The sequence below is a fragment of the Colius striatus genome, chromosome 1, assembly GCF_028858725.1.
Source record: "Colius striatus isolate bColStr4 chromosome 1, bColStr4.1.hap1, whole genome shotgun sequence".
Classification (NCBI taxonomy): domain Eukaryota; kingdom Metazoa; phylum Chordata; class Aves; order Coliiformes; family Coliidae; genus Colius; species Colius striatus.
Window position 1 is genome coordinate 78434112 of NC_084759.1, and position 24411 is coordinate 78458522.

A 24411-nucleotide genomic window follows, 5' to 3' on the forward strand; every position below is an offset into this window, starting at 1 on the left:
GTATCTTTTTGATAGACTTTCAGGTGCTCTTTGCTTATATTTCTTATATACGCTGAGAGCATCTGTAATGCCTCAGTAGCGTTTGCTCAGGCAGTGTGATACGCTTTGCTTAGCATTTGCAATGAAATTAAGGACAAAGTTTCTATAATGACAGTAAGCATCTTCTAAACTAGAATGGCATATTGAAGGTAAATCTCAAATGAATACTCAGCATTTTGGCTGAGTGGCACATATGGAAAAAAACCAAAGATAATGAGGTTCAGAAATTCTGTCTCAGGGGATTTTGACTTGAAATGTGAGAATTTAAAAAAACATGTTACAGGTTTTAAGAGAACATTTGGAAATACTTTTCCTTCATTCCCATGTGTGGCCATAGAGTCATTCATCAGTCTCTCCTCCCCATTTACTTGGCTCCAAAATGGAAATATCTAGGGGCACTATACTGTTGATCTTGTATGTGTTTTATTAAAGGCCAGCACGTTTTCAGATCCTACAGAGCAGTTCAGAAGAGAAATATTCTGGTAATACGTGGAAGACAAAGAGGTGAAGTGGTGGGCAGAAATGTGGAAACATTCTCCTGTCTCCATACACTCAGGGAGTGGGAAGGGAAGAATTTACCACAAGTTGTTAAGGGGTAATGTAGCACACTCTTACAGTCAACCACAGGGAAAATGTGGGCCCCAGAGAGGTGAAAGCTACTTCTTCCCTCAGTCTTTACTTGGAGTGGTACAGCTACCACAGCCTTTCCTGTAGTACTGTGTCTTGAAGCTTATATGTATGCAATGGATATGTATGGATTATATGGAAGCTTATATGAAGCTTATATGTATGCGATGCTGGTCAGAGAGGGTGGTCACAGAAGAATCCCAGTTTCACCAGGACTAAACTCCTAGAAGAATTAAGGGCAAAAAAAATTCATCACTTATCACCACAAATCCCACATATGTTTATTGACCAATGCCTTCACAATACAATATAAATAAATTGCAACATAGGCACTTAATAGTAAGGCAAAAAAAAAAGTCATGGTAAAATTAAAAGCATAAACTCCCAAGACGGGATAAAACATGAGTAAAACTCATGTTACAAGTGTCAGGTCACACTTTTAATTAATTTTTAGGACTCCAAAAATGTGCTGTGAAGACAATAAAGCTATTTTCATAGAATACAATCCTCAAAATACATGATATTTGAGTAGTATTCTAAGCAACTGACTATGGCATTAAAGATGTTGTTCATGTAGCAATACAAAATAAAGTGTGTAAAGTCCTGTTCCTAGCAGGATAGGGCAGCATGTGGCAGTATGCCATGACACCATTTTTATTTCAGACATCAGCTTGCCCTTTTTTGTCTGGGACAACAGCATCTTGCAGGAAGCCTAAAGAAGTGCCATAGTTACTATCTCAGAGCAAAGCAAGCAATTGGTTGCTGCCACTGAAGTCTTGCACATGCTGGGCAGCAAGCTGCTTTGAGAGTTGCTGCCATATAGGAAGGGGCAACACTACTCAGGATTCTCATTTCTTTGTGTTTAGGATTCAGTAAGACCTTTATATTGCCTACTAGGTGATCTTTCTGCATAAGACATACACTTCCAATGGATCTTTGACCAGACTCCCGCTATCTGGGTCATGTTTGATCACTTCAGAAATTCTAACTAACAGAGAACTTGTATTAAAAGGAAAGGAAAAAAAAACCCAAACCCTTTTGCTGCAGTTGTTGCTGCTGAGCTAAGAGAAAAGAAAAAGAGGAAGAAACTCCTTACAAATGTTACTGAATATGCTGCATAGCAACTAATATTTGGTTTATTGTATAGAGTAATGCTGACATACACATAAGAGTTACAGCATGCCAAAACCTCTTTTTTTTAATGGGAAAATGAAGGTTAGAGGCACTCAGAGTATGTCTGTTCTTGCAGCTCAGTGAAGACATAGCGAACCAAGCTTTACACCATCAAATGCTTCTGGAGTGAGCAATATGAACTGTCTGGATTTGTGTGTGTGTGTGAGAGCATGCGTTGCTTTCCACCAAAATTGTCCATTTCTCCCTAAAAAGACGCAGATGTAGAAATAATGGGGAAAGGAATGTGAAAGAAACACAACTGCCATAGCTAAAAGATGCTGCTTCTTGTGATGTCCTGAGGTATGGTTTATTTGTTGAAGGGTGAACTGTGGGAGAATGTGTGCCATTTTGCTCAAGAAAAAGACAAATCCATGAAATAAGTCCATAACACAAAATTGCACAAGATAGCAGTGATTCCTACCACCAAGCAAGCAGAGGGAGGAAAACAGTGTAGCAGAAAGACGAGGCAAGAAACCAGTGTAATCAGTGAGTTTTTCCCAGGCATCTTTTTCGGTAGCTTTCAGACCTTGTAGCAGGCACTAACAGTACTGGGAGTCTGACGTTAAAGCAAATGATATCCACTGCAAATGTTGTCTATCAGGCTGTCAACAATTGATACAGTTAGTTCATTTTCTCTCGTTCTTCTACTCTACATCCCTTTCAGTAAGGACTTCTCCCTCTCCGTCTGGCAGGGCATTTAGGTACATCCAGGGACCTTCTATCCTTCAGCACCTTTAATTAGACATTAAGAGGTGTTCTTTTACTTAGAGACAGGCAGATGAAGTTGCTCCATGTTTTGACAAAGCAAAGACAAATTAAATGAATAATTAGCTTTAAAATGTGAAACTTATACTTCCCATGAGCTAAGTAAATCAGGTGCAATCTTTTAGTCTTAAATATAAAATATAATATCAGTAATAATATCACCAGAATCAGTACTGTGACAGTGTCCTCTCTGTCCATTCCGGACCACTGAATGACACCAAGTGCCTCTATTTCCTCTAACCAAACTTACTTGTGCATTATTTTACTGAATATTGCTTTTAAGTTCCTGTTCACATGAGAGTGGTTATCTCTAGTTGTACTGAAACTTTTGATTCAAGTGTTCTGATTTAGGAGAACCATAAAGCTCACAGGGATTCATGTCCACAGCTGCTTGTACAGCCTGTTTGCCATACACAACTGTATGCCAATATCACCCAAACTGGTCACAGCCATTCAAGATACTGATTTGCAAGGGACTAAGAGAATTACCAGAGCCAGCTCTTACTCTGCATAAGCAATTGTGCTGTACATTTTCATCCAGATGTATCAGATCTCATTTTCAAAACCATAACCTAAGTTTATCTTGCTATTTATATTGGAAAATCTCCATTCCCCCACAATTACCCAAAGCTGAAATTACTGAACAAAGGGTTGTGAGGACAAAATCAGAATTTCTGAGCCATTCTGCTCAAGAGAACACCATAAGCATTGAGTAAGTCCATAACATAGTATTACACAACAGGAGATACACAGTCCTTGTAGGTTGTTAGTAAAACAAAAGTCAGTACAAGAACTCAGGCAGGCATAACGTGATACTAATTTACAATCTGCTAAGTAGGTTGATTTATCCACTCATACTCTCATGCCCATGTACTTGCAAGCATTATGACATGCATCCTCAGGCAATTTTGCCAGGATCACCTATATATCATATGGATGGCAACAGCTAATGGCTTTCAAGTCTTCACTACATCTCTTGGGTTTTTCTTCATTGTTGGCAATAAATCTGGTTTAGATAGCTTTTTATACTCTTTAAGAGTCAACAGTTATTGCAGGACAATCCTTTTGCCTCGTTTATTTTATCCTCTATAAATTTTCAACACGGTTGCTGCCCATTCTGTTTGCTTCTTCTTTTCACTTATCTTTACAATTATGGTCTGTCTTAATGCTGAGATTACAGGAAGAGGAATGGCTCTTCCACTGGGATGTAGCTTTGCTCTGTTGTTTCTTCTGGCACTTTTGCATGCAACTTTCCAACTAGGCCAATTCTAGTATACCTCTTACATAGCTTTATACAGTGCAATGGCAAAAAATGTTTTTCCACTATTCATTGTAAAGAAGCTCAACTTACTAGAGTACTGAGAAGCCAGAGTTATGGCCCCAGAAATCTTTGCGCTTTACGCCACAGTTTTTCTCAAGTACATTACTTCAAGTGACGTTATTTGATCATAAATAATTATCATTCAGCAATGAAGTCAACTGGATCATTCACAGAATCACAGAATCTCAAGGGTTGGAAGGGACCTTGAAAGGTCATCTAGTCCATCCCTACTGTCAGAGCATGACCACCTAGAGTAGGTCACATAGGAACTTGTCGAGATGGGTTTTGATACTTTCCTTTGTCCCTACTCCTGCTTTCTAACACGTACACCTCCAAATATCACAAAGAAGAAGGTGGGAAATGTCTCACAGATTGTACAGAGATAGAAAGGTTATATAAATAAGTAATACTTTTAATTAGTGTAACTGGGAAAAAAAAAAAAGACAAGCATTCAAGCTCAAAGTTCTTTCAGCACACACAAAACCACTTTAATGATGATTAACATAAGCCTTGCAAATACTTCTGTATTCCAAACTGTTTCTTTTTGCTGCATATATTCAATGGTGCAGATATACTATGTCAGGCCAGCTGCAGAATAAAGTTAAACTTTTCACACCTTTTTCTAGGTTGTCCATTTTTAGTGGATGTGAAGAAATTTTGATAATGTCCTTTTAAAATCCATACTTCATTATTTTCTCCTAACATTAAGCACCCTAGGTTTTGACGCTTTTTCAGTTACTATAGGACACTGAGCATCTCAACGCTCAATATTTCTGAAAATAAAGAGTATTCAGTTCAAATTCCAACAGATTTTAGTCACAAGATAGACATTGCCCATACAAAAGAGACCTGTTTCTGAAAAGTTTGGGATTTTTTTTCATTCCTTTGCCTGATGGAAAATATTTTGTCATCTGAAATATGGAATTTGTCATCCTGGCTTGAATGAGTCTAGTAGACCTCTGTCTTCATCAAATGTTCATCTAGCCAAGTCACGAAGGTATGTGGAGACAAAGGGAGTAGTTTTTCTGTCATGACTATTACAAATTATTGGTTTGTTTTATTAGATTTATTAAGGCAGTTTGCAACCCATTAATAGTCACTAATGTTACATAGCACTTAAAAAAATGTTGGTGCAGTAACTAAGTTGGTGATGAGGTGCAAAGTTTAACTCTGCATTTATTTCCTTGGATTTTGCAAAATTGTAGCTTAGGTCTTTTATATGCATTCAGTAAAGAAATAGTTGCACCAATATAAGTTGTTATTGTTTGTTATTGTCCTACCACAGGTGAACATAACTGCATTTTACACATCCTTCCCTGTGGAATCAGTAAAGCAAAAATGCTCCTTCGGCCAGTTTGATGTGAAATCTAGTTTTCTTGTAACAGAACTCTAATTATTGTGAGAAGCAGTTGATGCTGAGCTTCCAGATTTTGTACAATATTGGCTTAGAAACACTTCAGCATTACTTGTAAGAGGTTTGGAAAAGATAATTGGGTCTGGGCAGGGAGGGGAATAAGGATTGGCAACATCTTAAATCACTGCAACTGTTTCTTAAATGAAAAAGCACACAAACTTTGGAATTCTAGTCAACCATCACAGTAATTACTGTATCACAGCTTACTGTCATCCTTTACAAACCCCTTAGAAGCACTGATAAGAGTGTTTGGAATAGACAGGCTGCTCACTTACACCCCTCCAAGAAGTACGGCCATTAATCACTCAGGAGACAGTTGGGTTTTCCACTGTATTGCATAAGAGATAGTATTTGATTTTTACCTTGAAATGCAGCTTTCAAAGTGTTGGATTAGAAAATATGCATTAAAGAAGAATTCAAGGCTAGAAGTTTACTGATTACAAAATTTAACAAGTGCTGGTTTTTTGTTCAATAAATTGTCAGTTCTTGATGAATGGTAGAAAAGGGTGTTAAAGCCTCTCTAGGATTTAATACATTGCACTTAATAGCATGCTAAAGCCACAAAACACTTGTGGTTTAACTCCAGCCAGGAGTTAAACCACAGTTAAACCACTGAGGGAAGCACCACCCAGCCACTCACTGAGCTTCCCTCAGTGGAATTGGAGAGAATTGGAAGAGTAAAAGTGAGAAAACCCACGAGCTGAGATACAGGTGAAGCAAAAGCTGCATATGCAAGCAAGGCAAACCAAGGAATTAATTTGACCCCATGAATCAGTACAGGCTGGGGGTCAAACTGCTGAAGAGCAGCTCTGCAGAGAGAGACCTGGGAGTCCTGATTGATAATAAGTTCAACATGAGCCAGCAATGTGCCCTCGTGGTCAAGAAGGCCAATGGCATCCTGGGATGCATCAAGAAGAGTGTGGCCAGCAGGTCAAGGGAGGTTCTGCTCCCCCTCTACTCTGCTCTGGTGAGGCCTCATCTGGAGTCTTGTGACTGGTTCTGGGCTCCTCGGCTCAAGAGGGACAGGGAACTGCTGGAGAGTGTTCAGTGCAGGGCCACCAACGTGATCAGGGGACTGGAACATCTTCCTTATAAGGAACGGCTGTGGGATCTGGGAAGTTTTCAAAACCCACCTGAACTTGTTCCTGTGTGACGTGATCTAGGTGGACCTGCCTTAGCAGGGGGTTGGACTAGATCTGTAAAGATCCCTTCAACCCCCACCATTCTGTGACTCTGTGACCAGCCTCATAGGAGAACACTTCTTCTATGGAGGTTCACTTATGATATTGATCACAATCAGGCACTTAAGAGCCATCGAAGACACAGGCCTTCTGATTTGGATTCTAGAGCCCATCACCTCCTGTGGCCACCAGGTCAAAGGAGGTTCTTCTCCCCCTCTACTCTGCCCTGGTGAGGCCTCATCTGTAGTACTGTGTCCAATTCTGGGCTCCCCAGCTCAAGAGGGACAGAGAACTTCTGGAGAGAGTCCAGTGCAGGGCCACCAAGATGATCAGGGGACTGGAGCATCTTTCATATGAGGAAAGGCTACAGGAACTGGGGCTGTTTAGTCTGGAGAAGAGGAGACTGAGGGGAGATCTTATTAACATTTACAAATATCTAAAGGATGAGTGTCAGGAGGTTGGGACATCCCTTTTTTCTATAGTAGCTAGCAACAGGACAAGGGGTAATGGGATGAAGCTGAAACACAAAAAGTTCCATTTAAACATAAGAAAAAACTATTTCACTGTGGGGGTGAGGGAGCCCTGGCACAGGCTGCCCAGAGGGGTTGTGGAGTCTCCCTCTTTGGATGTCTTCAAGACCAACCTGGACATATTCCTATGCAACCTGATCTAGGTGACCCTGCTTCTGCAGGGATGTTGGACTAGATGATCTCTAAAGGTCCCTTCCAACCCTTACCATTCCATGATTCTACGATTCTAATTCCCCACCTCCCATGGGCAGGCAGATGTTCAGCCATGTCCAGGACAGCAGGGCTCCATTGCATATAATGATGACATGGGAAGACATAAGTGATCACTCCAAATGTCCCCCTTTCATCTGTCTTCCCCCAGCTTTATATGCCAAACATGAAGTCATATGGCACAGGGTATCACTTTGGTCAATTTGAGTCAGCTGTACTGGTTGTGTCCACTCCCAAATTCTTTTGCCTGCCCAGCCCACTCACTGGCAGGGCAGGGTGAGAAGCAGAAAAGGCCTTGACACTATGCAAACACTGCTCACCAATAACAAAACCAGCTCTGTATTATCAACACTGTTTCCAGCACAAATCCAAAACGTAGCCCCATACCAGCTGCTATGAAGAAAATTAGCTCTACCTCAGTGAAAACCAGTACAAACAGCTTAACAGAAATGTAGCTACAAGCGAAAACATTTGACAACAAAAAGGCAACAAAACCACAATGTTTTGAGCTTGAGTGAAAATAGAGGTGCTATATTTCCCATTCAGTACTACATACGCACAACATAAAATCCACAGAAAACTAAGGAGGAAAATTCTCCCCAAAAATATAGCAGATAACTTCCACTGTATTTTTAGCTTGGGAACATTGCCAGACAGCATCACTTAGCAGCCTCCCATAGTGTTCTTTGCTTCAGTCAGACTATCTTGAAAACCCAAGGAATGACTTTGCACTGATGCTTGTACTAAGGAAGCTGAAGGAAGTTTTCCACCCTTGCTTAGTGCAGTCAGTGGTACTAAGAGCTGTATTTGTCAACAGCTTGGATTGCTTTTGGTATCATGTCAGGTAACCTTGCTCCTGAAGTTTCTACTGGCAGCACTGTCTGTGCTAAATCTGCTAACAATGCTGCAGCTGAATCACAGAGCAAAATTCTTTGCAGTGCACCAAACTCAAGCTGACCCAAAATAGCAGTGATGCCCTGTCATCACAAAGTGTCTGCAAACAGAAGAGCTATCACTAAAGTTGGCAAAAATCTACCCAGCATAAACAGCTGTGCTTCTTGTACCTAGCTGGGGCAGACAGCAAAATTTTCTTTTCAAAAGGCTGCAGTTGTTTGGAATACACACAAGTGCACATCATCAAGGGTGGAAATAGGAAAAAATATTCACTGTGAGATTTTTGGTGGTGCTATAGTCACAGTATTCAGCCTTCCTTCACCAGCTATGGGAGCATGATCGGGCCACACAACTCATGACATCCCTACCCTGAAGGCAAAGACATAAATATCACTTAAGTAGATAGACTGAAGTTAGCTGGAGGCTAGCCAGAGAGACTGTAGAAGTTGTTGCCACATAGGTCTCTGGGGGCTGCAGAGGTCATTTAAAAATCCAGGTAAACATTTGTAGCTGGCCACACTGAGCCACATCTTTCTCCAAACCATCTGCTCAGAAATTCACCCCAGACTGTCTCTGCAAGCTGCAGTCACATACTGATAGCAGTATGAACACATATTCTATTTTACTCAGTACTTTTAGTGGTCAAAGTCTCTGTGTTGATTGGCAATCAGAAAGCTTTTGTTACTGAGGGACTCTATAGACACAGGATTATTCTAAATTGATGTGTGGAATAAGACTGCCTTTTTCTACATTAGTATATTCAACTTTGCTGGTGGGTAATACAACACAAGCAAGACATTAGTAATTCTGTAGTAGTCATCACTCCCACATAGAGTTCCTGTAAAAAAACAGCCTGCACATTCTCACCTTGATTTAGTCCAGACTCATTTGCAGCTTCCCTGGTTGGAAGAAGGAAGCTCACTGTCAGTTCTCACCCAGCTCCCTGAGAGCTGAAATATGTTTCTGGGTCCAAGCAGGCAGATATTTTGGAGGAAAGCAGCAGGCTCCCATCTCATTTCAGATCCCTGCATCCTTCTTCCATCTTCAGAGAAAGACCCTGTTCTTCCATTCTTGTCCTGTGCTAGCCTGAGACAGATTTGCCCTCCTGCTTTGCATCAATCAGCGGTATCTCTCACCATGCTGCCAGTGAGAGAGCAGCAAGGATGATAAATGCCTCTGGTTTATGCTCTGCCTTGGGCATGGATAGAGGGGAGGAACAAGAATGCCAAGGATCTGTCTGGATCCTCACAAAGACCTGCTCAGGTAGGTGCTCACAACTCCCAGCTCAGGAGCTGCACCCCTCCAGGGCACTGGCAAGGCCTCCCCAGGTGCTTCCAGCTAGCACTTGGGAGGGCATCCAGCATCACCTCATACACAAAACTGATAAAATACCTCATGTTCTGCAGTATGTGATTTTAGCCATCCGTGGAAACATGCGGAATCTGTTCTTTTTCACTGGCCGTAAGCATTTGTAATCTACATACCTGCTGAAGTTTTGTTCCCTTTCATTACTTTCCAGAGTGTCGAACTCAAGTGATTTTTATATTGGAATGATCTAAATAAACAAAAAGTTGCAAAATTATACTGACATTAATTTCCACCTTGCCACAAACTGTCATTATCTGGGATCTCAGGTGGAAACAACTTTGCCTTCCTCCCAAACCCCTCTCACCGCCTTCGACAGGGGGCAATTTTATTTCATGAAGACAGTCATACTTCAGTATAAAGGTGTCAAGTGAATTATTCATGAGCTCCTTTATCTCCAAACAGTTTCCAGCTGCTCTATCTCATTGTAAAATTGTAAAAGAAAATTAAAGTTTTTTTGTGGAAGTGCAGCTGTTGCTTTGAAAAGCATCTGTTTACCAACTAATACTGGGAGATGGTAACATCCTCAGCTTCTGCTGTCAAGTGGCAGAAGACCAATAGAACCGGGCAGATACACTGGAGAGAAACAAGCGTAAGTGATAACATCAGCACTGTGAGGCAATCAATATTCAGATATTTTTAGGTGCCTCATTTTCTGCAATTAATGTCTTGAGCACTATTTGAAAAAATGGAGCAGCTGAGTTTTTTTCCCCTCTGTATTCTCCTTTCTTTAACATATGCCTGTTCTTTGCTGTGAGGTATTTCATGATAGATCAGCCCTGCCATTAGCGCGGTGTGTTGGTTTATGTCTTTACTCAACGAGGAAACCAATACAGTCAGCACAGCTACACATGAGCACAGCAGTCTTTGCTGTTCATCTCACTTCAGAGGCGAGATCCACATACGCCGATGCATTTACAAAGCAGAATTCACTGCAGCAACTGTGGGCCTTCTTCTTACTTCACTGGTTATGGAGGTATTTAAATTTGCACAGGTGTGCAAAAGTATTGAAAAAAAACCCCCAAACTTCCCTTTTTCTTGCTGGTATTTTATTATTGTGGACGTATAAGTAAGCTATATTTAGAAATATGGCTACAAAATTACCATAACCTTAGGAATCAAAAGTCAGACCTGACTACATATAAGCAGCTTGCTGAACTTATTCTAGCACTCTGGAGGTTTGTGAGAGCAGATACACTGCAAGCTTTTGCCCTTTATTTCACCAGCTACATCCTTCTACCTTTCTGGAGAGTGTTCTGGTTTAAAAGATAGACTACTACAATTTATACTTTCACCTCATCTTCCCTACAATCTCATTGTTAAGTATTTTCTAATAATCATTTAATCATAAAGAAAGTGCACTTCTGTGCCTATGCATATTTTTACAGAGTAAGGTTGTGTCTACCTAATAGCAGATAATCCAGTTTCCATTACTACCTAGAAAATATAGCTGAATATTACATAATTCATGTTTACCTTTCATTTATCAGCCTTTGTGCCCATAACAGGACAGAAACAACATTGTGTAGGAAATCTTACTTGTGACATTTCCCAGTTTTGGGGCATCATATTTTTTAATCTCGATATTTTTGTGCAGGATGCTTTAACTACAACAGTCCCTAATACAATGGCATCTATCCTCAGATACCATCTTCAGTTATCAAACCAAAGTAATCTTTACAAATATGATCCTAATCTTAAAAGCTCAAACATAAAGATAAGAAAATACATAATCATAAAAAAAATTACTCTCTTCAGAGCAGAAGTAGATTGCAATTGCTCCTAATTAATTCTGGTGCTGCTGAGATTGGTATCTGGTTTTAATATAGCTGCCTTGCCAACTGGATGCTAATTTCTTCCTCCTGAGCATGAAGATTTTTCTGTTTTAATTTAACTGTTAACATAGGATTTGCCTAATAGCTGCTATGGCAGCTGTAGTGTTTTTTCTCACTGTTACATAGGATACTAAATTTCACAGATGATCAGAAGATGCTACAAGCGAGTGTTTTTTGAATTTGAGCAATACCCATCTGCCTGTCTTGTATGACAGAACTTCAGGAAAGGAAAGAGGGATTGACAGGCTGATTCTTTTCCATCAGTAATCACTGGACTGCAGAAAGCAAGACAAACTGCATGAATTTACCAAGGAAGAAAAAAATGTTTCAGTAATGGTATTAGGAGATTGCTGAGCAGTGGCTTGAGTGACTGCACCAAGTAAAAGGTAATGCCACTGCCTTTAGGTCTTCAGAAGAGAAGAATCTTTTTGACTAAAGCTTTCTGCCAGTGTTGTGAAGGTCAAGAATAATGCTCTCACTGGGGACAGCCTGTGGTATTCCTTCAGCCCCCTGTGAGCACTCAAATATCTGGACAAAAGAGAAATATGGGAAACCACTCTTTGGAAACTACTTCTCACTTTTTTTTTTAATTAGGAATGCTGATAACTAAATTACTTTCCATTTGCATATCTCTGCTGAGTTTTCTCAGAATAAGATATTAGGATTTTTCTGAATCTATAGCCTCATCAAGGATTACTAGAGCTGACATTTAAAAAATTCACAAAAGAGAATCTGTCTTTCTTGTGAACATCAGCAGCTCTAAACATTTCTCATGCGGTTTTGATTTATAAGTACTCCAAGCAGCAGATTGCCTCTGAACATCTGTTCACTGAATGTCCCGGAGAGACTGGTTTTGTACTGCAAATTTCGAGCATCTCCAATGTTACCATGAAATATCAGCACCTTTGCTCCTCCTTGCTGTAATGTTTTTGAGGTAGATAACTTAGAAGAAATGTATTTGTCTGAAAACTGATAAACTCCTACATATTTTTAAAATTACTACAGATTATTTTTTAAGTGCCTCCATATTTTTAATATCTTGAAGGATTTTGTAAAACTCATATCCAGTCATCCTGCTCAGATATTCTTCTAATCTTTCTCCTTTCCTTGTGTTTGATTTTCTTTCCATGGTATTTCTTACAACTGGAAAAGTTGTTTGACTTTTTAGAAGATGACTTTTCATTTAAATGTCTGCTAAGGATGCACTCTTCCATTAAAGCTTCAATGACTCACTTATTGCAAATCCTTGAAGTGTTTTGTATTGTGCAGTAAATTTTTAGGTCATTATCTTGCACATGCTTAATTTTGCAACTGTGTATAGCCTTGTATAAATTCAGTGCTCTTTCATGGATTTTAAAGGTAAATGTGTGCAAATTGATCTGAGTATGAGATTACCTGACCATGTTTACACAGCAAGAGCTGGCACAAGAAAGACTCAGCTATGCTGCAAAACATAGTAAATTTCCCCCCAAAACTCGGTATTGCCATTTTCTGAGTTTTGATTGTAGATCTTCATACTTTTAAAAACATTTCATGTTGTTTTATCCAAATGGTGTAAGTTACTAAATGTGACATTGACCGCATAAGGTTTTCTAGAAATGAATACACTCTCCTGGAACTATATTAGGATATAGACTTCATTAAAATGTATCTTGTTTACCTTGAATGACCAAAACAAAAATAAATTAACAATCAAAAAAGAAAAAATGGAAAAAAACAACAAACAGGACCTCTCTGAGCAATTCTTTCCCCTTCAGATCAACTACACTGTGAGTAAGTACCCTCATTAAATTAAAACCAATACACCAGAAATGTTCCTCCCTTAAATCATCCACAATTTTAGAGAAAGCAAGACAAATGTCTGTTATTTAAACTACATGGAAACTACCACTGTGTTAAAAAATACAACTGTTCAAAAATGCTTGTTCTCTTGCTAAAAAAAGAGGGTACATATTCACTATAAACCCAGGGATTCCAGTAGCAAGGGCTTCACTTTTGAGCCATCCTGATTTGAAAAGGTTCTTCTGTGGCTTCATCAGATCCCTTTGCTGCATCCAAAAGGCTACAAGACATGAGCACGTGAACACTGTTTCACTGGTTCATGTTTAAAAACAAAGCTCCCAGACATTTCTAGGAGTTTTAGTTTTAAGAACAACAATCATTTGTAAAACCTTTTGTCTCTAGCTGTGCTTTTCTTAGGACAGACTAATCCTGGGTTTCACTGCAGTGCTATTGCACTCAAACAGGGCTCATTACAATATTGGCTATGAGCAGAATTGAGAGTGTGGTAGGAAATATCTGTAGAACATCTAAGTGACCAAGCATAAGAGAGTAGCTACACATCCTGTGTCCCGGCTTCAAGAGTCTCTGTAGTGTCAGGGCCAGGAGTGGTTTCATGTCCCACGCCCAGAGGAATAAACACGAAAAGCTGCATCTATTGTGTTGTCTGCAGCACTGTGTGGCAAGACAAGACACAAGTACATCCACTCAGATCCAGACAGGCAGGCATGAGCTCTTCAGTGCTGTGCTCAGAGCTGACACAGAGAGCAGACAGAATGGTTGCACCAGTGCATCTCAGAACCTTCCTGCTCAACACTGCCTTGTGTCCAGCTAACCCAAGGCAAAGGCAAGGCACTCAAACTTGGCCTACACCTCTATGCGTAGACATCCTCTCCTCTCCTCTCCTCTCCTCTCCTCTCCTCTCCTCTCCTCTCCTCTCCTCTCCTCTCCTCTCCTCTCCTCTCCTCTCCTCTCCTCTCCTCTCCTCTCCTCTCCTCTCCTCTCCTCTCCTCTCCTCTCCTCTCCTCTCCTCTCCTCTCCTCTCCTCTCCCCTCCCCTCCCCTCCCCTCCCCTCCCTTCTTCTATCTTTCTGCCTTTCTTTCTCTCTCTCTCCTTTTCTTCTGATGGAACACTTGCAAAGAGAGGGAAGACAAGGAAAAGTATCTTGTTGGGAGAGATTCAGCAAGGGAAGACAGGGAATACAGTGGTAAGTCACTGGCAAGGAGAATGAGAGGAATGTTAGGAAAAGTCCCAGGTCACTCACAGCCAGGGCAGGGAACACTGGCATTAGTCAAAGGAAAGAGATGAAATTGGACAGAGGTAGCTTGGGAGACGCTCTTTACTCCTTTTATATGAAAGATGCTTCTAGAACCTGATCTCTGTTTTTCACTGTGCCACTGATCATCCTTCTATCTAGAGCTGTCTTTGTAGGTATTGTGTTCCTATGCTTCTCTATGGGAAGCTTCTCCCATGTGCAAGCTACTCCTGATGCACATCTATGTGGCACTCTGCTGAGAAATACTGGAAATCCTGCAGCTAGCACTAAAGAGCTGGTGTGTACCACAGCCCAGCTCAGTGCTGTTCACAGACAGCAGTTTGGACTTCAGAAGGGTAATGTAGCCATTAGCTTCCACCTGAGTTTGGCAGCTTATGTACCTTGAGCAGCTGTACCACTTTGATTTGCAAATTAGCAGGGTCCATCATACATCATGGGATCTCTGTATTTAACAGTATTGTGGGGCCTGGTTATCTACACAGAAAACTGAAATAATCTCTGAACCATGTAATCAAATCTGGCATTTCACCAACTTATTTACTCTTAGTCACTGTCATCACACGTAAAGCTGCTCCAAAGTCAGACAGGAATAATCTCCTGATTGTTATTCCTACACTGACTTTATTTGCTCCCCATTACCCTTTCAGAGTGTCTGAATGCCCAACAATTGTTCATCTTTCACAAGAGCTTGCCTGTATCTCACAAGACTGCCATGTGTTTAGAAAATATTTTCTCTGTACTGCAAACAAAAAATATCTTCAGGGTTTCATGGCAAATGTGGCAAAGGTAGGAGCAGAAATAGATTTTTCTGAGTCTTGCTAAGGTATACTCCTCAGTCAGAAGACTGTAATTTATTTTCCTTACACGCACCTTCCTTTTCCACCATGATTAGATTTAATATCTAATCTCTATACTGAGTATGTCAGCTGTCAACTGCCTGGAATATTTACACAAAGGGTAAAAGTGAAGAACATCTACAAATGACAAAGCAAATAGTATTCTAACAATATTTAGTCTTTGCTAGTCAACACTGGCAATAAGGGCACATGTAACCACAAGTATAAGACTTTATATAATAATCAATATGATGTTGGCTGAATAACAAAAAACGTTCATATGCACAGGCTAGCCTTTGTTTCAGGCATGATCCCTTTCCTATTTTCAATTCTGGCTTTAGATACCTCAAAAGCAAATCTTTAAAGGACTTTAAGCCCATTGAGTTGCAAAGGATACAAGCCACTTCTTTTCTCACACCGCTGTAAACAAATGATAACTTTGGTGAAGTTGCTCTGGCACCAGCAAAGGCCAATGAGTGAGGAGGCAGGCAGACAGTACTCTCTAAGGAGGTGATCAGCCAGCCCTCTTCCCTCCTGAAGTCTGCAAAAAGGAAACAAAGATTGAAGAGGGATCTGGGAAGAGCATCTTGCTTTGTGTTGCAAGAGGCTCCAAGGGGAGGGCAACTCCCATGGACATCCCATAAACCATCTCGTGCTCTGTCTTTTTTGTAGCCCAGGTCAACCTTTCTAATGTGTGAAATCTCTTGTGTTCACCTCTGCAACTCTGCCTTCTACATGAAAGAGGGGCAATAATTGACCTCTGTGGTACCTTCCCCCACTTGCTGACTGCCAACCTTGAAAAGGCTGGTGATGATGTTTGTGCTTGTAGTGACATTGAGTCCAACTGTAGTCTGTGTTATTTCTCCTGCACAGTCTCCTGTTTGTGGCTTCAGGGGCTCTGACAGTCAGTGGCTTGTCCATGCTGTAGGAGGACTTTACCAGAAAATGAGAAGACCTTCTCCTGTGCTGCTGAGAAACAATGCCCCAACCAAACTGACACTACTCAGATTTCCCAGGTTTCTTTTAAAGTCATATTGCAACTATCCTTTGTGAGCTTGGAGGGGTGGGAGAAGGGAAAGGAGGTTCCCACATAATGATGTAGTGGCTGTGTCACCCAGCCTGTCCCTGTGCCAGGCACAGCTGCCCCACTCCAGACAAACCCTGACTTGTGATAGAGGTTATGGTGAGGTAGAGAGGCCACAGCATGGTTCTATGAGTGATGGAGATGCAGCTCTGTCTGCTGGGAAATTTGAGCCAGCTTTATATTTCTCCATCTTTGCATATGAGATCTAGGAGTTGGGAGGTTGCTATCACATTGCAGGCCAGGCTGCAGTTACAGCAGCTTTTGCATAATGAGTGATGCAGTGGAAGTACAGCCCTGCTCAGACTGATGCTGAATGAAAAGCTCTGTCACATGCAGGTTACAAGCTCTACAGCATGGTGCATGCTCCTGCATAAAATGTCTGTCATGATACTTTCTGCAATTGCAATGACATTGTTGGAGCTGCATTTGTTCTGGGAAAACCAGTTGTGAATAGAATTTATTGTTGGTGTATCACCACTGCCTGTGCAAACAGCAGAAGCCATAATGTACTGTAGCTGATTTGTTTGTGTTTTATATTGAGTTTATGAATTAACTAGAGGGCAAGGTGGACCATTTGCCACGTAACTAAGAAAATGGTGTAAGGATATACCATTTGCCTAAAAGGGAAAGGTCAAAACTGCATATGAAACATAAGACTGCAGTAGCAGCATTGAAAGCCCTTTTGAGTCCAAAGGTTATTCTAGAACTGAACACTTCTTAGAATTGTTTTCCAAGTTTGAAGGCAAAACTTTTGAGAAGCATATTAGCAGAAGGAGATAGAGAAGAGTGAACATGCAGTGATTTTTTTACTTGTTAGGTTTTCAAATGCAAAATACGCATTTTGCTTTGCAGTAATGGTTTCATTGTAATGATTAATGCCTGCTTTTCTGTGGTTATTTTGCACTTAAGAGTGTAGATGCCAGTAACAGTTTGTTAAGAAAAACTTTACCAAGCACTAAGAAATTTTCTTTACTTATAATCTGTACCCTTTTAATATCCCTTTCTACCTGGCATGCATCTCCTTGTCCTCAAGAATACACATAACTTTCAGGATATATTGCAGTATCTTTTTCACAGATCACTCTTTTCTCTTTCTTTCTTTCTTTCTTTCTTTCTTTCTTTCTTTCTTTCTTTCTTTCTTTCTTTCTTTCTCTCTTTCTTTCTCTCTTTCTTTCTTTCTCTCTTTCTCTCTTTCTTTCTTTCTTTCTCTCTTTCTCCCTTTCTCCCTTTCTTTCTTTCTTTCTTTCTTTCTTTCTTTCTTTCTTTCTCTCTCTCTTTCTCCCTTTCTCCCTTTCTTTCTTTCTTTCTTTCTTTCTTTCTTTCTTTCTTTCTTTCTTTCTTTCTTTCTCCCTTTCTTTCTTTCTCCCTTTCTTTCTTTCTCCCTTTCTTTCTCCCTTTCTTTCTTTCTCCCTTTCTTTCTTTCTTTCTCCCTTTCTTTCTCCCTTTCTTTCTTTCTCCCTTTCTTTCTTTCTTTCTCCCTTTCTTTCTCCCTTTCTTTCTTTCTCCCTTTCTTTCTTTCTTTCTCTCTTTCTTTCTTTCTCTCTTTCTCCCTTTCTTTCTTTCTCCCTTTCTCTCCCTTCACCCTTCTTCTCCTTCTCCCTTTCTCTCTTTTCCTTTCTTGTGTGTGTCTTCCAGGATCATGTAAATATTCCCTTTGCAACAATTATTAGTGCAGGCTTTCAACCATGCTTATGATGTGACCTCTAGGAACCATTGCCCTGCAGTATGGTAAGATTGGATGCATTCTGTTGGAAACTGGGTGTTTGGATAGTTGCTGAAGGCTTTGAGAAATTTCTAAGTGAAAGCAGAAATGACAAAATAACAACATTAGAAAATGCTTGGTTTGTTGAGTTATTTTTTGCATCTGTGGAATATAAAAGTGGATAATCTTTAAAAAAATTAAACTACAAAATAGCAAATGTGCACCCAAAAGACCTTTTTTTTTTTTTTCATTTTCACACAAAGCCATTATTTTAAAAGAAATAAACTACCAGGAGCTTCGATGGAAATTAATGGAACTGAGGCTGTTGTTTCTTGGAAAGTTACTTAAAAAGTAGCATACTATTTTTGGCCTTGCTTTTGCACAGATGTGTGCACAGGCTTAGCCTTGTGCCACAAAAGCTCACACTACATGCACAGATCTTTGTAAACCGACTTTGTAACAAGACTCTTCTAACAACAATCAGTTGTGATATTGTTATGTTACAAAACTTTCCTGCAACTAAGAAGCTGTAAATCAAAACAATTCAAGTATTTATTGCCTGCTGGATTGAAATTTGACTTACGAAAGTATGGTTTAGCTCTGTGTGGGGTCCTCCTTTCCTCCCCACCCAAATAATAAATATATGGATATTTGTCAAGTATTTTATGACACCAACTGTTATTCTCTGTTGGTTGCTTACAGAGAAAACATCAGGGATTGCATCTTCTACAATCTGCTCAGAAAGAGCAGTTTACACTTATGATGCTATCTAACTTTTGAAAATTGTTCAGAGATAAAAACCAGCTATTTCTTTGGGGTTTTTCATGCATTAGAGGTAATAACAATCTGGAAAACATGGAATGAAATTTTACAGTTCATTAACCATTTCTTCTGTTTTTCTTAGAGATGGAACATTTTCATGCAAGAAAAATGCAAAGAATAAGAGTATTTGAACACTGAATTGATACATCAAACTACCAGTTTGTCAAATATATACCAAGCATGCCGGATGCCATGGCTGAGAACCCCATCCCACCAGTTGCTTGTCATCAAAGTCTTCATTCATTTTGCAAGAATAAATAGAAAGAATTGTCAGCAGGAAAAATGAGTGAGATTCACTCAAACAGATTAGGGAAAAGTTAAGTCACAGTTTTCCCGTTAACCATTTGCCTGTGTTTCCAAAGTGTCACTCGGTGATATGTGAGGTGTTTTCTTTATCAATGGGAAGCAGCTGCAGGCCAGATCTCATGCCTTTTGGAACAGGGCAAATTTGACATGATCTAAATCCTAGGAGCTTACAGGGAAATAACATACAAATAAATTAAGAAATAACGTACAAATGTGAGTGATTGGTCTTTGGTTGTACTACTCAAATAAAAATAGTTCCCAGGATCCTCTAAATACTAAAATATTGGGAAGGATTTTCTACTGGTGATTATGTATTACACGTTATATTGTACATGGCAATTTATGCTGATGATATCATCCTGAAGAAAGATACACCTATCATACATATTGCTACTAGTCTTACTAGCTTGGCTTTGGAAGTAGTATGAATTCTTTTGTTTTTACTACAGCTTTGGTCTCCCTCCCACACGTTATCACACAATGGTTTGCAGGACTGCTGTTGGCTGTGTTTAGAGTAAGTCATTGCATTATTATTTGGGTGGGGAGGGAAAGAGGAAAGGAGGACCACACACAGTTCTAAACCACACTTTGATAAGTCAGATCTCAATCCAGTTTACATTACTGAATTTATTTTTTCTTTCCAACAAACAATAAATACTTCAATTGTTTTGATTTACTGATGTGTTTCTTATTTATAGGGAAGATTTGTAACCTGTAATGACATCACAGCTTCCCTGTAAACAGGAAGGTTGAATCTTTCTTCCTATGATACTTGGATGGCTTCTGTTGTCATGAAGTGTTTCTCAGTCTGAACTAATGCACCCTCACAAGAACTTTAAAGCCCACAGGGACCATCAATGTCACTGCAAAAGGTGCACTAGACTGTATAGAAAGTGTCTCTGGAACCCAGGGTGGATTAAAGCTCCACATAGGCATTAGGTTCAGCAGAGTAAGTCAACGTGGCTGGCAATGCTAAGTGGATGCCTGCAACTCACAGCTGACAGGCAGACACTTTAGCAGCCCACTTACTCTCCAAAGATGTGCTCAGGCCCACAGAGTGTTCAGCTCTCGCCTATTATACCTGTAAGCTCATACTTACTTTGCAGAAATAAGAGGCATGGATTTCTCTGCCTCCTCCCTCAGCTTCTGGCAGCTCACTTCTTTAGTGTCTTAGAGATGACGTTTGAGGTTACAATACTGGGATAGACTGGTTTTGAACACAATGAATGTGATGTTTCTGATGAGAGTGGGATACATGGATAAAAGAATGCAAGCTTTACAGGTCACAGAATCATAGAATGGTAGGGTTAGAAGAGAACCTTAGAGATCATCTAGTCCAATCCCCCTGCAAGAAGCAGGTCCATCTAGATCAGGTTGCATAGGAACATGTCCAGGTGGGTTTTGAAGACCTCCAAGGAAGGAGACTCCACAACCCCTCTGGGCAGCCTGTGCCAGGGCTCCCTCACCCCCACAGTGAAATAGTTTTTTCTTATGTTTAAGTGGAACTTTTTGTGTTCCAGCTTCATCCCATTACCCCTTGTCCTGTTGCTAGCTACTATAGAAAAAAGGGATGTCCAAACCTCCTGACACTCACCCTTTAGATATTTGTAAATGTTAATAAGATCTCCCCTCAGTCTCCTCTTCTCCAGACTAAACAGCCCCAGTTCCTGTAGCCTTTCCTCATATGAAAGATGTTCCAGTCCCCTGATCATCTTGGTGGCCCTGCACTGGACTCTCTCCAGAAGTTCTCTGCCCCTCTTGAGCTGAGGAGCCCAGAACTGACACAGGACTCCAGATGAGGCCTCACCAGGGCAGAGTAGAGGGGGAGAAGAACCTCCCTCAACCTGCTGGCCACAGAGAAAATTGTCCAAAGGAAAAAAAAACCCAAGCCAAACAGCTGTGGTTGTTTGCAGTAAGAGGTGTGGCTGGCAAGGCAGACTTGTGTTCCAACAGTGGGTGTTTAGAGTATCTTCCTGCCATGATCCACCTTAGAAAAACTTAGAAAAACTTAAGCTGACGCATCAACAAAGGTCAAATGGTGTCAGCTGGGGAGTTGGAGAAGGAAGTATTTCTTGTACATCAGAAATAATGAACCAGTCTGTTACCGATGAGCATCTTCAGGCACAGGAAAACGCACAATTAGCACAAATTGTTGTCAGTACTTTCCTTTGCCTGTCAGTGTAACACATTTCTTGTTCGAGTTCAGGTGTAAGACAGCTTTACTCTCAGAGCTGCTGGGAGTAAGGTGAGACCTAGAAACATCCTCTTCACTGGGTTGTACCTAGACCTCCCACTTTGGGTCATGACCTGTCATACTTAAGGAGATGCTCAACCTTATGGAGAACATTTCTGCTGTCACTGCTGACAGAGGAGTAATAAAGAAGCACTACATCTCCCTGAATGCTTTGTCCTTCATGCTCGTGGCTGATCCATGAGGATGCCCTTCAGGGCATTACACGATTGTTTTTCTTTACTGCAACACCTGTGCTGCATTCTCAGCAGCAGGTAGTGCTTGTGGAAAGGCTAGTGACAAGAGCTCACCGTATCTAGGGAGAAAAACATGTGCCTCTGCGTAAGCGAGGACAGCAGCCCTCTGCCAGGGAGCCTAGGCGTGGGAAGACCAGGAGAGCTGGCAGGCGCCCGGTGGGGCCGGGGCCAGGGCGAGGCGTGTCACCTAGCCGCCGGAGGGCTTTCGCCGCCTCATGTACCCGCCCGGCGTCTGCACCGGGGCCCCCGGTACCCGTGGATCTGCCCCGCGGCACGGCGCTGCCCTGTCCCCTGCAGCACTCAAACCGCGGCGCTGGTGGCGCTCGGGACTTCACATTAAAACCTATCAAACTTCAAGCCAAAATAAAAAGGAAAGAAAGGGGCAGGCGCGGCTCGGTGCGGGGCTGCCGCGGTCCCCACAGGGCCGTCGGGTGCGCGGCGGAGCGGCGGGGCGGGGCGGGGCCGGGCGGAGGAGGCGGGGGCTGGCGGGGGGCGGCTCCTGGGCACTGCGGAGCCGGCGCGGGGCCCGCACCGTGTGGGAGCGGGAGCGGGCGCGGGGGCGGGGGCGGGGCCTGCACCTTCCCCGCCGCAGCGCGGCACCGCCTCCCGCTTGACACACCTCCCCCCGCACCCCCCCCCTCCCACTGCCGGCGCGGTACCCGCTGCCCTGCCGCGCGGCTCTGCCCGCGTCGCCCCGCCATGGAGCAGGGGGCGACGGGGGGGCCTGCCGCCGCCGCTACCGCCGCCGCAACCACCGCCAGCACCGCCAGCACCGCCGCTTGTGGTGGTGGCACCGGAGGTCTGCTCCTAGCGCTGAGCGAGAGCGAGCAGCAGCGTTACTCTGAGCTCTTCTCGCGGTGCTGCCCGGCCCCCGAGGCGGCCGCCGGGGGCAGCAGCGTGGGCGAGTTATTCCGGGCCTCACAGCTGCCCCCCGACACGCTGCACCAGGTGGGTCGGGGGCGGAGGGCGGTGCGTCCCGAAGTTGCGGCGTTTGGGGGTGGGGGAGGCAGGGACGGGACGGGACTAGAGACCGAACCCGCTCCCTCAGCCCTGCGGGAGAGGGGCTGGCGCTGCCTCCGCCGGAAAGTTAAGGGCTGGGCGGCGAGCCGGTGCGCTGTCCTGCCCGCCCTGCTTGCCCGCCGGGCCGGGGCGAGCGGCCGCTCCGTCGGCAGCGGCCGGGGCAGGCGCGGAGCACGGCTGCCGGAGTGGGACAACGTCTTCGCACCGCAGCGGCGGGTACGGCGGTGCCCCGGACTGCTCCGTGCTCCTTTTCTTTTTAAAGACAAGGTGCTTATAGTGCCAGTGTTCAGTAGTCGTGTTTCCTCTCCCTTCCTTGCCTGTTCGTGTGTTGGGGATCGGCGATGCACGGTTTGGTCGTGCCGTGACCCCCGAGGCGCCGAACCGGGCGTGAGGTGACGCGTAGCCCGTTGGCATTCGTGTAGGCTCCCCGGGGTCGGATCGCTAATGTCATTGGCTTCCTCAAAAGGGTGCCCGAAGAGCATCAAGTCAGTTGTGTTCGCAGAGCTGTGAAGGCCCCGGCGATCTGTTAATTTCCTGGCTTAACACTTCATTTTAATTTGCTTTTTGGTGGTTTTTTTTAGAGTGAAAAAAACCCACAAAAGTATAGACAAAATGATGTTGCAGTGTTTAAGTGCCTGTTCTTGAGAGCAAATACATTTCAGTAGGAATTAAGAGGCTCTTGCACCATCAGAGTCCCAAAGAAGCCCCCAGCAGAGGCTGTGGGGCAAAACACTCCTTAGTGCTGAGGAGGAGTGTGGTCAAGGTGTGAGAATGCTTGTGCCATCCAGTTTCCAGTGACAGGGAGGAACCATTCTTGTGATCTTCACCACCTGTGGACTAGTATTTTGGCTAATGCATTTTAGTTGCATAATACTTCTGACAATAAACTATGCAGAGGTAGGGTATTCTTGGTTATTTAATGTTATTTACATTTGTTACATTTTTACATAGTCTTTATTTACCAAGCAGGAGAAAGTTACATTGACATGAAGTGTACTAATACCTGGGCACCGCCTGAGAATACTAAACTCGTTACTGTTTTCCTGATAGCTGTCGGGACATCTCATTGCGACTTATATAAATTTGTATTGCACCAGTGAGTTTGAATGAAAGTGATATTATTTCTTGGATATTTTCCCCCTCTTTCTTATGCTGTTTCCCAGATCTGTAAAAATGTTACGGAGAGGTGTAGTACTACTTCATTTTGAGGCATGCTGTGGCCTCGAGGAAAGTAAAGATCTCACATAGATCTAATGCCAAGAATCGGTCTTTTGCAAAGTGGAAGAAGATGGTGCTTAATAGCAAATAAGACAAATATAAGAAATTTTTTAAAGCCCTGTTAGGTAATTTTTGTGTATTAGTCACTTCACTTTTTCAAAGAAGTATGTAAAAAATCTCTCGTTTTTGTTATGCGGTTCCTTGCCCTATAACTTTAGTGAACTTTATTGCCATATCATTATTGTAGTGTGTTTTGGGAGTTATTTTGATAGTAATGTGTGACTTATTGGAGATATTGGAGTGGTGGTTTGGTTTTTTTTTCTCAACATTCTTGTTTTTTTACTATTTTAGATTATTTTTACTGTTTTAGATTATTAGATTTATGCTGCGAGAGTGATGTTCTTGGAAAACAAATCTGTAATTAGCTTCAGGAATATTCAGATGTTCAGGCCTGTGGGATCTGGGGCTGTTTCTCTGCCTCCTTCCTGCCTCTCCGCCTCTTGTTTATATGACACTAATCACACTGA

At 42.2% G+C, this 24411-nt stretch overlaps 1 protein-coding gene across 3 annotated transcripts in view; it reads left to right on the top strand.

Moving 5' to 3' along the window:
- The first annotated feature begins 22267 nt into the window (after nucleotides 1-22267).
- REPS2 (RALBP1 associated Eps domain containing 2) overlaps nucleotides 22268-24411 on the top strand; it is a 101849-nt gene continuing 99705 nt past the window's right edge. For 2 of the 3 annotated variants that reach the window (XM_061999210.1, XM_061999219.1), the window contains exon 1: nucleotides 22269-22594. In XM_061999210.1, the coding sequence (XP_061855194.1) occupies nucleotides 22346-22594 (249 nt within the window). In that variant the 5' untranslated portion in view covers nucleotides 22269-22345. Of the gene's footprint in view, nucleotides 22595-24411 lie in introns of all 3 variants that reach the window. The other variant, XM_061999229.1, reaches the window with a different exon arrangement.